Source organism: Bemisia tabaci, chromosome 4 (genome assembly GCF_918797505.1).
Source record: "Bemisia tabaci chromosome 4, PGI_BMITA_v3".
NCBI classification, from domain to species: Eukaryota; Metazoa; Arthropoda; class Insecta; order Hemiptera; family Aleyrodidae; genus Bemisia; species Bemisia tabaci.
Window position 1 is genome coordinate 43,950,128 of NC_092796.1, and position 15,852 is coordinate 43,965,979.

Below are 15,852 nucleotides of genomic sequence, written 5' to 3' on the forward strand. Positions count from 1 at the left end.
GTTTGTTTGTTTTGACGTGAAGCAATTAACTTATTGAAGCAGCATTGCCATTCGTAAGAATTAAAAATTATTTTTGAAGTCTTTTGTATGGAAGCTGGCATGATGCAGTCTCTCGTCGATTTGGTATCAATGTGGTGTTGGTGTTATGTATCGCGGAAACACTCTCCCGGGTCTTTTATCTATGCGACGGAGAAAATTTCCTAACGTCCGATAAGAACGGGCCCTTCGAAATTTTCTTCTTCAACTTTCCTAAAGCTTCTATAACTCTCGTAAAAATCGAGAATGAACGATGTCCTCTTCTGCAGCTCATGCTGTCGCGCTAAGCGAAGTTCTTACCCTACCACCTCTGGTTTTTAGCCGCCCAGCAATTGAAGCAAAACTGTAACGCTATTTTCGGGGATTTCAGGCTCAGAAGATTGATTTTATGGCTTGGATGATATTTTCGGTTCTATTGGGGCATTACGGCATTAGGTGTCTTAATCTCCAGTCAAAATTTAACTGGCACACTTAATAATACATACATAAAATACGCTCCTACAACACACTCTTGCGTTCCGCGGCACCCAAACGCCACATATGCCTATCCTCTCAATAAGGTTATCGAGCAACTGACAACGCAACATCTCTTTGTCAACGCCCTTTCTCTTGGAATTCTTGTCAAATTGTAACCGTAACAATGAATCCGTAACGAAGGGTGACAGAATCGTGGCCGAAAAAGAAAACAGTATGTCACGGAAACATAGGTATTCATCATACGTCTTTATGGTTTTAACCTGTCCTGGATCTACAACGTTATAATAGAATGGTGTGTGTATATATTATAACACAAATGTATTAATTACTGTGTAAGGAGACATATTTCATCAAGTTATAAAAATATTTAAAAAAACAGTTTTCAAGTTTTCGTTTCATCAGCAAAAAATAATGACGATGCAAAACTGATGACAAGAAGTGAAATAATCCGTGGCGTGAAGTGCTTTTCGAAATATCGATTCACCTGCCAATTAAAGCTATGGAAAAGGATCGATAAGCAGGGCGTTAGCAACGAACACCTTAATAATCGATTCTTCACCACAGCTTCAAATGGGGGGGGGGGGGATACCGATAATCGATCGTTCACGCCTCGCCGTTGGAATTTTTTTTTTTTTTTGAAAAAATAACATGTAGAAATCGAGGTACATTTATTTGATTTTCTTTGAAAGCCGTCAACTCATTCGTATTTACACTCACGACTTCTCGGAAAGTGCTGATAATTCCTTTATGTTTGTCTGACGTCTTCTAATTTTTGTGTGTTCAGGACAATTCAGGACCCAGCCAGTCAACGACTTACATGGTACAAACCACCTCTCTCCGTCCTCGTCATCAAGAAAGTTCGCGACGTTTCAGTCCTGCAGCCGTTTGTACAGCTCGTCAGATGGCTCATGGAGGTAACTTTACAGTTTTCGTTCATTAACAGAGCTTTATCCTGATGTTTCGATGGCATCTTGCTTGTTGCATGTTGCAAAATGTCTCCATCACAAGGGACGCATGTAAACAATTCTAAATCCTGTCTAAATTTTCTCTTATAAGACCTTTACACATCGGTATGACATTCCAAAAATAAGGTGCCCAGCTTCGGAGAAAATACATTTTCACACGTACTTATACTTATAACATGATCAATAATTTAAAATATCATGATCAAAAATCAGGGCCGGATTTACCTACTTGCCGCCCATGGGCCGCCTGTATTTTGCCGCCCCCTTCTCATTCGTTTTGAAACATCGATAAAAACCATCAAATGAACGTGCCGGAGGGGGAGGGGTGCAATGTGCATGAAACGCGTTTACATACTCGTGTTGAATACATTTTTTGCGAAAGCCCTGTCAACACTACTACCAAAATTTCACGGACTTCGCGCGAAAGTTAAGTTCCGTAAACCTATCTCTATGTGGACAAGGTCCTCCAATTATAAGAAATTAACTAAAAAATTATTAAAGAACAAACTTAAATGTGGTTTAATAATTTTAACTTCCGCCGGTGCGCCGCGCTGATCGCACTGTGATTGGCGCAATGCGTGAAGTATTTCTGCAGGCTTGTAGGCGCTATACGTTTCTCGCCAACCGCTCCTGACCGCACTGGGTTTGGCGCAATGGGTGAAGTATTCATGCAGTCTTGTAGGCGCTAATATGTGTTACATGCCGATCGCCGCGCCGAGGGTTTGTCTTTTTCATCTCAAGTCCTCGTCATCATTCCTCTCTGCGTTGAGTCCTAGGCCAAATTACGTGTTTAGTTCCTCTCTTCACTCTACTAATTAAATATGCCATTTCTTGTATCACCGAAAAACGACAAAATTAGAAATGAGTATACTCTCAGGAAAGAGAGATCTCGTCCCCTTTTCTCATTGATAATTTTTTTTTCTGAATCCAATTTTTTTATACCTACATTTAAGAAAATTGCAAAATTTGCCGCCCCCTAAATTTGCCGCCATGGGCCGCGGCCTATGTGGCCACCCCCTTAATCCGGCCCTGTCAATAATCCAAAATTATGGCCTAGCACTTTGACCTGATGTTCTCGAGAGAATTCAAAAGTGTCGAGCAATGACAGCTGAATTCCGATTTTTTTTTACTCAGAACATACATAAAATTTGCTCCTACAACGCACTCTGGCGTTCTGTGACACCCAAACACCACATGTGCCTATCTTTTTACCCCACATCGATTTTCTTCGCTGGAATGAACAATTATTCGAGTTCCCATTTCAGGTCACATTTCGCCCTGCTTCGTGACACTTCATTGACCTCTCTCTCTGTACCTTCCGCCCATCCATTCTTCACCCTCACGGAAAAAAAAAGAATTGCTGATTCAGCAATTCAATTGCTAAAAACAGTGAGTGCAATGTTTCAACGCAGATTTTACAACAAAAAAATGCTACTTTAACCACATTGTAAACAAATTTAACCACGGGGGTGATTAAAGTAGCACTTTTTTGTGGTAAAATCTGTGTTGAAACATTGCACTCACTGTTTTTAGCAATTGAATTGCTGAATCAGCAATTCTTTTTTTCTCCGTGAAACTCTTTTCCGCCTTCCACGCTGGTGCACTTTTTCATTCATGTTTTTCGGGGATTTTTGAAGTTACAGGGAATGACAACTCGATTTTGAACTGTCCGTTTGTGACTTTCAGGAAAAGCGGATGGTGGTGTTCGTGGAGGAGTCCGTGATGGACGACAGTTTGTTGCAGAACAACTCAGACTTCATGAGCGTGCGGGACAAACTCATGTCCTTCAGCGACGGCAAAGACGACCTCACGGACAAGATAGATTTTATCATTTGTCTCGGTGGTGACGGCACGCTCCTTTACGCCAGTTTATTATTCCAAGTAAGCATTTGAACTTAAGCTCTTAAGACTTATGACTAAGACTCTTAAGACTAAAACTTAAGACTTATTAGGGGGCCGTCCCTTAATTGCGTAACGCTTTTTTTCGGTATTTTTGACCCCACGCCTGCTCCCATTTTGTAACGATTTTGTGATGTAGGCCCCTATCCTTCAGCTTGTAACAACAAAATTGAGTAACGCCCTCCTCGACCCCCCCCCCCCTCCCCTCCAAAGCTTTACGTAATTCTACTACATTTTGCAGTTTGGAACTATAAATTCTAGCCCGGTTCAAAAACAACGTATGTGCCATTAGTTTCCCTATGCACATAAGTGTTTTTCCAGAACAGCCAGAATTTATAGTTCCAGATTGCAAAATGCAGTCCAATTTAGGGATGGCCCCTAAGGTGTCCCTAAAGTTCTAACCATTATCTACCTCCTAATATCTGCCTTGAACTTGAATTCATAGAGATGCATTATTTTAAGAATTGGTAGTGAGAAATGTTATAATTTTTTTGTCCAATACGTACGTTTAAAACATCAAGATGAAGCTGAACGGAGGGCAAGGATTCGATCGAAAAATTGAAACGTGAATCGATTGACGTGAACCGATCGACACCTATTCGATCGGCAAATCATTAAAAACCGGTGTCGATTCGATCGACATTCGATCGAAAAATTAAAACCTGATTTGATCGATGAAATTCGATCGATTCACGTGTTTAATGTCGATCGAATCCATACCCTCCGAGCTGAACTACCTTATTCTCTCTCGTTCAGGCAGACAGCGGGATCATTTTGCCTCATTTTTAGCCCTTTTCTAGCACGAAAAATTGAACAGATATTAGAACGCTTTTCCTGACTTACTCGTGTTAATCTTGTCATGAAGTTTTTAAAGTCAATTTTTCTGATAAGGCCATACTTGAAATTTAATGATTTATATTTTCTTTTTCAGCAATCTGTTCCTCCAGTCATGGCATTTCATCTAGGTTCTCTTGGCTTTTTAACGCCTTTTGAGTTCGAGAATTTTCAGGAGCAAGTTACAAATGTCCTTGAAGGTATGGTTTTTCTGATTTTTTTTTATCACCTTTTACATTAAATTAATGTATTTTTCTAAGTTCAAATCAAATCCCAACATCATATAGATAATTATTTTTGAGTTTGCAGTTCTCAAATGCCATGATAATTCATTGTTCTGAAATATTAATTTGATACATGGATGAGACTAAAGTATCTATTGAACTGAAGGACTTTAATATTTCGTATTGCTAATTATGGCCTCTTAATGTTTCCAGCATTGTTCAAATAATTTTATTTTGAAGATAAATGAGCTGTTCTTTCTGACAATCCTCTTTGATAATCTTTTCAGAATATTTCAAGCAGTAATTAAATCTATCAGCCTATTGATAAGCAACTGGAACTTGATGCCATGGTCCAGAACGTTTTAACTGTCTTGCGAATTGTTGTTCTCGAAACACCCCTTCGTTCATCTTTCATACTTCAGTGGCATTTTAGGCATGGGCGCAGGAAGGCGGGGGGGGGGGGGGAGGAGGATGCGCCTGCCTCCCTCCCCAGAATCCTTAACCATCACCCTCTCAAACAAATATTTAATTATGTCCACTAGTTTAAGAAAGGGGCGATTATATTATTCTCATCCTCTTTTCTCAAGATTTTCTCTTGTTTTCTCTGAGGAATAAAGGGCTGACGAATAAAGAAAAATTTTTAAGAGCAAAGCTGACCATCCGTCCATAGCATCTCCGGTACTCTCATTGTTTGCTCCTCTATGAAATTTGTCTTGTCAAAAACATATTATGTATTTCTCCTTTCTCTTCATTGCAGGTCATGCTGCCCTTACTTTAAGGAGTCGCCTTAGATGCATAATTATGCGGAAAAATGAAGACACCAGTAAGTCCTCAGGCCCACCGACAAATTTACTCGTCCTCAATGAAGTGGTCATAGACCGTGGTCCATCTCCGTATCTTTCAAACATAGACTTATTTTTAGATGGAAAACACATAACCTCAGTTCAAGGAGATGGTGAGTAGATTGTATGGCTTTATTCTTTTAGCTAGAAATTTTGTCCACCCAAAAATAGAAAGTCACTTTGCTTAGGATACTAGTGAAATTTCTTCAATGGCTCATTTCCCAGCTGAGTGAGATGAGTGTTACATGTTTGACGGGTAATACTAAGAGGATCAATAAGCAGTCTGTTGTCTCTTTGTTTAAAAGAAAATTAAACACAGAACAATCGGAGGAAGTAAAAACTTGTTCAGGTAATATCCCTCATAAGAGAATATTAAGACTAGTAATGGTAATTGGGCTTTTTATTGGTAACATGTAGCCAATGACAGTGAAGCTCCCAAACCACGAAAATCATTTGTAGTTTTTAAAAACCGGCCGTAAATGTATTTTTTTAACAGCAATTAAAAACTACTTCATCCTTCAATTTTAGAATATCAAACACCTATTGAAGTGCAATTCCCGATTACAAAATTGTTGTTGAAGTATGACTATTGTTGACTACTTTCACTCCGAATTTTTAAATGTTCAATGGCTATTTTGCTACGTAGGTCAAGGTAAATCCATTTAACTTTTCAGTATCTAATCATCATTTACTATGATAAGCTTGAATTTATGAAAATTCTGCTACCTACAATGCCAATTTATTTTGTTTAATTTTTTCTCAAGTCTTTCTTTTTACTGTGTTTTATTCTTTGCATTTTTTTAAATTCCTAATCAAATATTTCAGGCCTCATTGTATCCACTCCCACCGGAAGCACAGCATATGCAGTAGCTGCTGGTGCTTCAATGATTCATCCAAGTGTGCCAGCCATTATGGTCACACCTATCTGTCCTCACTCGCTTTCATTTAGGCCGATCGTTGTCCCAGCCGGTGTTGAACTTAAGGTCAGTTTCCCATGCTTATTTTATTTTTTCCTAACTTTAAAAGAGGAAAATTTAAAAAATAGAATCTATTGGTCAGTTCATATATCTTTCATCGTTTTCCATAAATACGTCAATAGGTGATCAAGTGGAAGCTACTGTTTTGGCTAATTTACTATGACTAAAAATAACGTACACGAAATTTAAATTTAAACCTGATTCAACATATAAAACTTCTTTGATCCAATTTAGAACATGCCAACGTATATTTGAGGCGAGGTTGAAGGATTTATCTTGAAATCCATCCGAGGCAAAGTGCTCTAATGGCATGTTTCAAAACTGAATCTCAACCTCTTCAGCTTCGTCCTTCTTAAAATTTTTTCGTAATCCTCAATTTCAGGACAAAAAGTTTAATGTGCAGTTTTCTCTTTTCACTGTAAAAATTTTATAATGTATCAAAAAATTAAGTAAACTATCTTTTTATTAGATCTCTGTTTCACCTGACAGTCGGAATACCTCCTGGGTGTCATTTGATGGTAGAAACCGACAAGAATTATTTCACGGCGATAGGTAAACTTGAGTTTCTCCTAATTATGGTTGCATCCATAGCATTGCATCGCATCGCTCCATTGTTTTTGTCCTCAAAAGGGTGTGCTTGCTTTTTGGAGTGAATTGTTTTACAAGATTATAGGCATCTAATATATTTTGCATTATCAGCCACTATCGTAGCAATAATATTTTAATTTGTTTGAGTAGTGCAGTGTACTGGTAAGGCTTAAGGTTGATTATTTTAATTTCCATTGAGTTTTTTTCCATCAGTATCATGCATGAGTTTGTTTACTTTCATGGGAACCATCATACAAGTCAAAGAGATCATGAATTTGATTTAATTTTTCCTTCCCATTTTAAACTGCTGGTTTTGACATATTTAGCATTAAAGAAGGAAAAAAATGACCTTTTTTAAATGGTCTCTATACCTTTATTTGATTATTAAGCTGCATAAATCACTAATAAATTATTTTCAATGAAACTGTTTGTACATCAGTAATTTCCTTGAGTCAAGTTCTTTAAGAATGGCTATGGAAACACATCTAGGTATTTAAATAGACACAGTTTTATCCCAGTCTTCTCTTTTTCTTTACTTTAAAATAAATTTGTGAGTGTTTTAAAGTTTGAAGCCATATTTTTATTTTTTGGCCCTTTTTTGTGACTATGCAATCGTTGGGAGTCAAAGAATACTTGGTGAAGTATCTCTTGATAATCAGAAATCTAAACTGATCAGCTGAAGGAGCTACAAGACAACCACATGGGCGTAGTTAGGGGGGTCCTGGGGGGGCCTGCCCCCCCAGAAATCTCGTGCCCCCCCAGAAAAACGGGATCCTCCATTCCTCACCCCCCCACCTGCTTTCTTCACCACGAGAGGTGGTCCCATGCCCCCCCCCTCCCAAGAGAAATTTCCTAGCTTTGCCCCTGGACAACCAACTGATGTAATGCTGAATTTTAGCATCTTAATTGTCACAAACGTCGGTGTAGCGTCGATCTGAAAAGTTGGAGGCTTTATTGTCTCAGAAATTGTTGCAGCGCTTTTTCAATTTTTTTTCTTGCTTAACAAATCGAGAGAATTGAGCTAATGCGGCTCTTTTGCCTTTTGCGTTCAGAAAATATACTTATAAAAAAGATCCCATTGGTTTCTCATGGTTCCATGGAAAATTTAATGCATCAAGTATTGATCATCCGCATTCTTCAAGGAGTGCTTACTCAGGCATTTCACTTATAAATTTGTGCTGAATCTTGTGGCTCTCTTACCAAAACAAACGATGCATGGTTTAAGTGTGATTATTTTCTAGATTATGAAAACTATGAAGTGAATGTTACAGATCATGTTGAATGATGACTCTAGAAACACAGCATGGGTATCTTTTGATGGCCGTAATCAGCAAGAATTGCTGGCTGGCGATAGGTAGCTTTTCACAAATTATATACTCTCATAATAGTACTGTACAGACCTACCAATCTTTACTTCGAGATCATCTGACATTCTTTCTACAGTCTAAATTTCTATCTTTTTCTATACTGACGTATGATCGTATTTTTGCTGTAAGAAACTTTATGCATAGGTTTTAGTTCAACAGAGTTTTTTTGGCATAAATACATCTATATCAAGGAGCCCTTCTGATGGAATACCCAAAAACATTCGCTTCTCTTTAGTATAAAAATACCTTGCAAAGCGAGTTGTCAGCTGCAGCTGCAGCTTTACTTTTCTGTTACGTTGGTTCCAATATTCAAAAATATTCTCTCTTGTATTTTCATTGCTTAGCTAATATTACTAACAATTTATCTCTCTCTTTCCTCTATCTCTCCTCAATACATATTTCCAAGAAGCTGATTTTTAATATCATATAACTATGTGTGTTCTTTTAAAATATCAAATCTATCATGTGTGAATTCAAAATACCTATCCAATTTATAATAATTATGTTAACATTTCCCTCTTTTTTCAAGGGGCTCACAATGGTTAATGAATTACTAACAACATTATAATGAAACTAACTCAGTTTTAACCTTTTTTTCTAAGCTTTAATTTTATTTCTATTTTTTTCTTCTGCGAAAGTGCCTCCAATAACCTCGTTGAACATTGTTTGTAAAATGAAAACTTGTTTATTGAGCTGAATTAAAAATTCCCCTATGGAGATGGAGGAATAGAGTACACCTTCACATTTTTGCAAGTTTGTGAGATCTGTTCCTCATAAATTGCTTTTTTGCCTATTTTGCTGCTTTTTATATTTAACTTTTAGACTTGGTGTTCTCATAATAGTTGCAATTGTGCTTTAGGTGGTAGTTTTGTGCTGCCTTTGACTTTGGGGCTTTTCATGACTGATGTGAGTGATACATTCAGTTTTGCATGTTATTTTTAAGCTTAGAACATCCAATCTAAACATTTTGTTCCTCACTTCTCGGAATTTTAATATTTCCACAAAATATTGCCTCTTTGTCTCTTACAAAATAAGTCATGGTTGTTTAGGTGGGGCAAAAAATGGTAACTATGAGAGGCTGTTTGAGAGGACGGTTTTTTAGTGGATTTTTAGTTGGTGAAAAGAAAAAAACATTCAAAGCTTTTAGAAAAAGTATAATTAGTTCAGTAATATATTGACAGAGAAACTGCAAAAATGCATTTTCAATCACAGAGTCTTAAAATCTGTACTCCTATTTTATTATTTAAAAGCAGACTGAACCATCAACATGGTTTGAAAATGCCACAGAATATTCCTTACACAGTGAAAAAAAAATCACTGAAGTTTTCAAGACATGGCACCCAGTAATTTTCCATGAGGAAAATGAAGAGGACGAGTATGACAGAAAGTCTGCAACGCTGCAAACCGAGATACTCCTTTCTGCAGTTTCACCATCAATATGATGTTTGTTGAAAGGAATAACCCTTTAAATTCTTTTTGTATCATTTCATACGATATTTTTTGATGAAAGGACGATTAGAATTTAAAATGAATTTGCGTTTTTGAATTGCTGTCCAGGCAACAGCAGTGTGAAAAGGTCACGTCTATCTTGTGTTTATGATTCTACCTCCTTTGACAGCTTTTTAAGCTGCCTCAGGTTGTTGAACAGCTTGGCAGACATGTGTGCCTTAAGTGCTGTGCTTGAATTATTTGATGGTCATGAAACTCAGTATGCCAACATAATCCGCACAACAAAAAGCTAGAGCTACCTATGAAGCTAAGCTGTGTCGTACATTTCCCCCTTGTATCTCTTCTCAATTGAGTCACTAATCATATCGTACCTTGTCCCTTGCAGCTTACGCGTGACAACGTCGATCTATCCAGTTCCGTCGATTTGTTCTCAAGACCAAATCTCCGACTGGTTTGATTCACTAGCTGAATGTTTACACTGGAACGTGCGGAAGAGGCAAAAGCATTTAGATGAACTAAGTGATCTCACTCACTCCAGTTCAAATGACACATTAGATTCCCTGGAACATCAAATGGAGCATCTGGAGAGCTAGGTTTGTTTTTTTTTCTCCTTACCTTAATATTTTTTATAATCGAGACATAAAGCTGGCTGTAACAAAGAATTTTTTTTACTATCAGTTTTAATTAAAAAATGAAAGTCTACTGAACATAAGAACTGGAACACCATTATACATAATTGATCAATGTGTAACAATTTTGGCCACTTTAAGCCTTCCTTTTGTCCAAGAAATAAAAAAAAAGAAAGCAGGGGTCACAATTGTGTTGCTCGGTGGCCCAGGATTCCATGCTTTGCCTCTCTCTTAGCATCTCTATGTCTCTTTCTTATCATCCGGAGCCTTTAATAGTCTGGCTCTTCTGCCTATGTGCAGCGTGATTTGAGTCCGGCAATGAGTGCATGATGCGACAGAGGCAAGTGACGAGAGCATGGAGAAAAGGGCTGGGAGAGCAGCTCTATGCGAGCTGTTAGGTTCATCAGACAAATCACTGTGACACTAGCGTTTTTAACCCGTGACAAGCGCCACTATGCATGTATCTGTTTAGGGTTCTGCTCACTATATTGGGCTAATTTTTGGGGAAATTTTGCTAAATTGAAGTGCGCGGAAAAGGCAGGAAAGGGGTTGTTCATAAAATCCGCAATGCTCCTGGTGGAAAGAGGCGTGAAAAGAGGGTTAAAAATTTAGTTCCGTGTCAAAAATAGGGACCTATAGGACAAAAGTGTTACGAAAGGGAGGAGGGGGTCAAAACATCTGAAATTCAGCGGTACATGTTTTATGAATGGCCCCAAAAACAAATTTAAACTTATTCTAGCCGACTTACAGACTCTATTTTTGTTTCAGATGATGAGTCAGCAAAATTGGAGGAAGAAAATGACAATAATGTATGCTCTCAGCTTTTTCTTGTTTTCTCTCAATTATTTGCCAACAACTGGATAAGAATGATTATTCCTGTTTTTCTTCGTACTCCAGGCATGAAGGGGCAAAGAATGCATCCCAATTTTTATCCGGTTATAAGCATATCAAACATGACATTCACATGCGTGTTTAAATTTTTGTACTTAATGATTTATTTTGGATGCATCCTGTGCCTGGAACCCTCTGAACGCAGGTTTCAAAAACCTCTGAAAATTCTTTTGTCCTCCGCAAAGTTTTATTATGTAGTTAAATTGTTATAAGCAAAATTAAGTGATAGTCTAAGTGTAAGTACTATTAATTTATATGACAATTGTTTCTGTTAATGTTATAAAATTTTCAACAAGCTCTGTTGTATCTGGAAAGGTGAAACCCACCTGTAATTTTTGAATGGTGCTGATAAGTCCAGCGTTGCCCGATTCTGAAAAAGATCTTTGAATTTCAAGTGAGTTCTCACTAGAATGTACAAAAAATTCTTTAACCTGGCAACATTAGAGAAGTGCTTTTGTTGATTCCTTTGTGCTGTATTATTATTTTAATTATTTTAAATGTGATCTTTTACCAACTAATAAATTCAAGTTATCGGTCAATCGGGAGATTGAACCTTTTTTAAAAGTTGTTCACAAATAATTTCATTCTCTGTGCCTCGAATGCAGAAAGAGAAGGAATCATGGACTGAATGGTGAATTGCTAAATTATGTTTGAATTGGCACATTTTTGACAGTAAAATTCGTTGTTGAATAATTTTTAATTTCACACTACTTGCATCATTGAAATTTCTTTTATATTGAGATATAAAACAATGTTCATTACAAAAATCTAACCAAGATGACAGACTTCATTTAAATCTCTAAAAAATTTATAAAATAAGTCAAATATCGTTGCTGATGAATCTACAAGATTTCTAAGAGCCTTGAATTCAGGCAGCTAGGTTCAATCAGTTTGTCAGAAGTGCTCTCTCAATATTAGATGTGAATTAATTAATTGGCTACAAATTTAAGTAATGTATTTTTAATGAAATTTATTTATTAAATTTCATTGACATTAATCACTTTTCTTTAACAATTTCAACGATCCTGATGTACAATTTGAATTTTCATTTTTCCTCATGAAGTTTATGGAAAAGTTTGAATTGAATCCAACTGTAGACACATTATCTCTCAAAAACATCTTCGAAGTAGTCTAAGCTTCTCTATTTTTTCATTTTTGAATGAAATCAATGTTAGTAAAATCTTCTTAAAAATTTTGGAAGCCCTCACATTAGTCTCCAGATCTAGGAAGCACCGAGTGTAGCTTCCAAAACTCACATTTACTCTAACCTCATAGGTTTCTTTTTCAATATATCTTGCTGGTAGTTGTCAAATTTTAGAATGATTATTTGCGTGTTCGAAAGTAAATAAGTGTTTCTAATTATGTATGACGCACCAAAATGTGACAACTACCAATCGTGTGCAATAATTTTATTATTTACTGTGAACTGAACAATTCTAAAGCTCACTTTTCATTTTGTATGCATCAGTCATGAATGAAGATCAAATTAACCGAGTTAAAGGGCTGTCAGTGAAGGTGAATTCAAATGAAGAGAAATGTACAAGTTTATTTGCCATGGGTTTTAATGAGGCATATTTTCAAAATCATTTCCGTTGAACAGTCCACAGACAATTAATTTGGTTTTTTCTTCAAATTGCTCCTCTGCAGCCTACAAATTTGCTTAGAAGATTGTGCGAGCACATTTAGAGCTGGTTTATGGCTTGAAGTCGAGGAACCCATTGAAGGCTCCCCAAGATAAAAGACTGAATTTTTGCAATCAAACTTTCATTCTTAAAATCTTAATAAATCTACTTTACCGTCTGTATGAATGGTACAGGTATGATTGAATTGTGGATCTGAAAAATCAATACTATCTGAAGAATGTTCACATTTTAGTGCGGTCTTAAATCGGAATTATTGAACCGGTCAGAGACATCAACTACTCTTTCATGTCTCCATTCTCAAATTTCTTGATTGAAAGTATTTTCATTTGCTTAAAGTGATTGTCTTCTCTTATCTCAAATCATTGACGAAGACTGCTCTTTGCTTTTCTCATGAAGTATGAAAAACTCGAAAAATTTTGACCTTTTCTCCTTTCTATTGTTATTCCTTTCTATATTAAAGTATCAAAGTGTGAGTTGACCTGAGCATCCCAAGATTTCTCCCAACCTAATGCTTCTACTCAAAAACCTTCTGCTCAATTAATATGCATATCATGAGTTCCACATCCTCATGCGGTATTTTTTAGAGATACCTACCAAGCTGAAGGCAGGTTTCGTCCTTAAACTTGTAGCAATCTTCAATCATCGTTTTATTTCTTGAAGTAGAATACCCTTCTCAAATCCTAGTCTATTTGTTACTCTTTCATTGAGGCTCTTTGCCCTCAAATATCTTTTTACAGAACATTGGAATCAATTTTATTCAAAGAGTTTTCTAACTCCAACATATTACCTCAAAGATCTAGATTAATAATCAGCAAATTTTTAAGTGCATTTAAAATCCTAATCTGAAAATCGTTATTCTGTTTGCAAATACACACAGTAATACTTTGATTATCGGATGAATTGTGGCAGAAACCTGAGCCGGATACCAAAACACTGAATAATCGAAAAATCATAAAATCATACTAGACCACAGTATATATGTTGGGAAAAAATGAAAGAAATTTTGATAAACTTAGAAAAGTGACATGTTAGATAAACAATGAGCCGATAATTAATGTATTATTGTATACAAACAGAAAAAAAATAAAAACCTGTCATGAATCATCTACTACAAAGACGTCTTGCCCTCCAATAACTCTGAAAGCGTTTGTTCTTTTGATTTAATAATATAAAATGCCTTATTTTCTTTAGAAACTTTTTCTTTTCAAAAAATCTTCTCATAACTTAATGCTTGCAGTAAAGGCATCCAACATCACCATTAGACATTGTCAGAAAAATTTTTAGACAGGTTTTCAATTATTTATTGTTGCTATTTGTGTTCATTTTCATTATACATGTCGAAAAAAAAATATGAAACTACTAAATTTTAGCACTGAAGCTCATAGTGCTGGGTCATTCATTTGTACTTCCGTTTTGGTGTGTAAAAGCTATCTGTCCTCTCCAGTCTTCAGTGACTAAAAAAGCATACAAATTTATCACAGTCATATTAGTATTCCGTAAAAACAATTGAGCTTTTGTTTCTCAAATTCTCTTCAATTTTAAAGCTTGGAAATATAGAAGCAAATTGTTTCAAACCATTTTTCAAAGATGTATCCAGTCTCACATGGATGTAATTGAGAAATTGAGTGAAGAATATAATAAATAAATAAATTAAAAAGACTATGTCTTTATTATAGGTTTATTCTACTCTGCAAATTTTTTGCACTCAACCCTGATCTCTTTCACTTGTCTTACAAAGTGACAGTTTGATATAAAGGAAAAAATACATCCATTTTAAATCTAAGAATTGACAGATTTTTGTCAACTGTCAGAAAGTTTGAAATGAAGTGGTGAATAAATAAAGTTTTAATTCTCTCTGTAAAGGCTTTTAAGTGGTGAGTCTTCCAACCAAGGTAATTTTGTAAAATAAACAATGGCCCAAAATAAAAGAAGAAAAAAAAGTTTGCAATATTTTCATAAATTGTCAACATCATTTAATTTTTCCCTATCCCAACTATTTTGGGACCATCATATTTTGTAACAACATGTTTTGCATCTATTATGTAATTTATCTATTTGATCGCAACTTTTCCCTGACAATAAAATTGTTCTTCCCCTAAAAGTGCCAACAAATGAATACTTATCAGATATCAATTTCTTCATCATTTGTTTTGTGATGAAATTGTTTTCGGAAAAACTCAGAACTTTTCATGCGTGAAATTGAGTAGATTTATTTTTGTTATTCAGCTATCATTCTTAAATTAAAAGTTTCTGTATTTTCTACAGATGAATTCTAAGAAAAATATGCTAATTATGAAAAAAAATATTCTAAGAATAGAATGCTTTAATCGAATAAAGTTTAAAAATGTTTTCTATCATAACGTTCAGTTTGTTATTATTTATCTATTTTTTTTTTTTTTATTTAATTTTTTTTAATGCAATTGGCACATCTATGCCTTAACCAGAACGCCAAATCATACAATGTAAAACAATTTTTTTTAACCAAAATCCCCAACATAAACTTTCTTGTTCACGCCGTTTGGTACAACCAGCAATGTCTGTCATCTACTTCAGTAGTTTTTCTCCATCATGACATTTTGGCAGCCATTAAGTTTTCAAGTTATTAATTGTTGAACCTTTCCAAATTATGCTGTGCATAATTTTTCAAAGTATTAATCATAGTTTTTCCCTACTTTTCATTTTTAATTTTATAATTTATTTACTGCATACTTATACACTCGTCTTAACAATTATTTACTTGTATCTGTTTGTGTAGTCATAACTTTTATTTTGAATTGTATTTGAAAATAATATTTTTTATTCATCAATCATTTATGAGAATTGTAACTGCTTATTTCTGTCCTTCATCATCTCTACCTTTACCCGTGACTCTCTTTTTGAATTTGCCGTAAATGAATTAAAAAAGTTGAAGTATTAGACTTATCAAGTTTGTATTGGTCTTGAAAGCAAACAACAGGTAATTGAAAGTAATCGTGAGCAAGGATGTCTCCCAGAAAATAAGAGTGCTTTTTTCCCCTCAAAATTTACCAGA

The 15,852-nt window shown here is 35.6% G+C and overlaps 1 protein-coding gene across 10 annotated transcripts in view; it reads left to right on the top strand.

Annotated features, from left to right (window-relative positions):
• LOC109037958 (NAD kinase) overlaps positions 1-15,633 on the top strand; it is a 149,744-nt gene extending 134,111 nt beyond the window's left edge. For 8 of the 10 annotated variants that reach the window (XM_019052841.2, XM_019052844.2, XM_019052845.2 and 5 more), the window contains 8 exons: positions 1,298-1,427; positions 3,165-3,359; positions 4,309-4,411; positions 5,193-5,390; positions 6,103-6,260; positions 6,724-6,806; positions 10,044-10,251; positions 11,056-15,633. In XM_019052841.2, coding sequence (XP_018908386.1) covers positions 1,298-1,427; positions 3,165-3,359; positions 4,309-4,411; positions 5,193-5,390; positions 6,103-6,260; positions 6,724-6,806; positions 10,044-10,251 — 1,075 coding nt within the window. In that variant the 3' untranslated portion in view covers positions 11,056-15,633. Of the gene's footprint in view, positions 1-1,297; positions 1,428-3,164; positions 3,360-4,308; positions 4,412-5,192; positions 5,391-6,102; positions 6,261-6,723; positions 6,807-8,113; positions 8,197-9,068; positions 9,091-10,043; positions 10,252-11,055 lie in introns of those variants that run through there. The other 2 variants (XM_019052839.2, XM_019052840.2) reach the window with 2 other exon arrangements.
• The last annotated feature ends 219 nt before the right edge of the window (positions 15,634-15,852 follow it).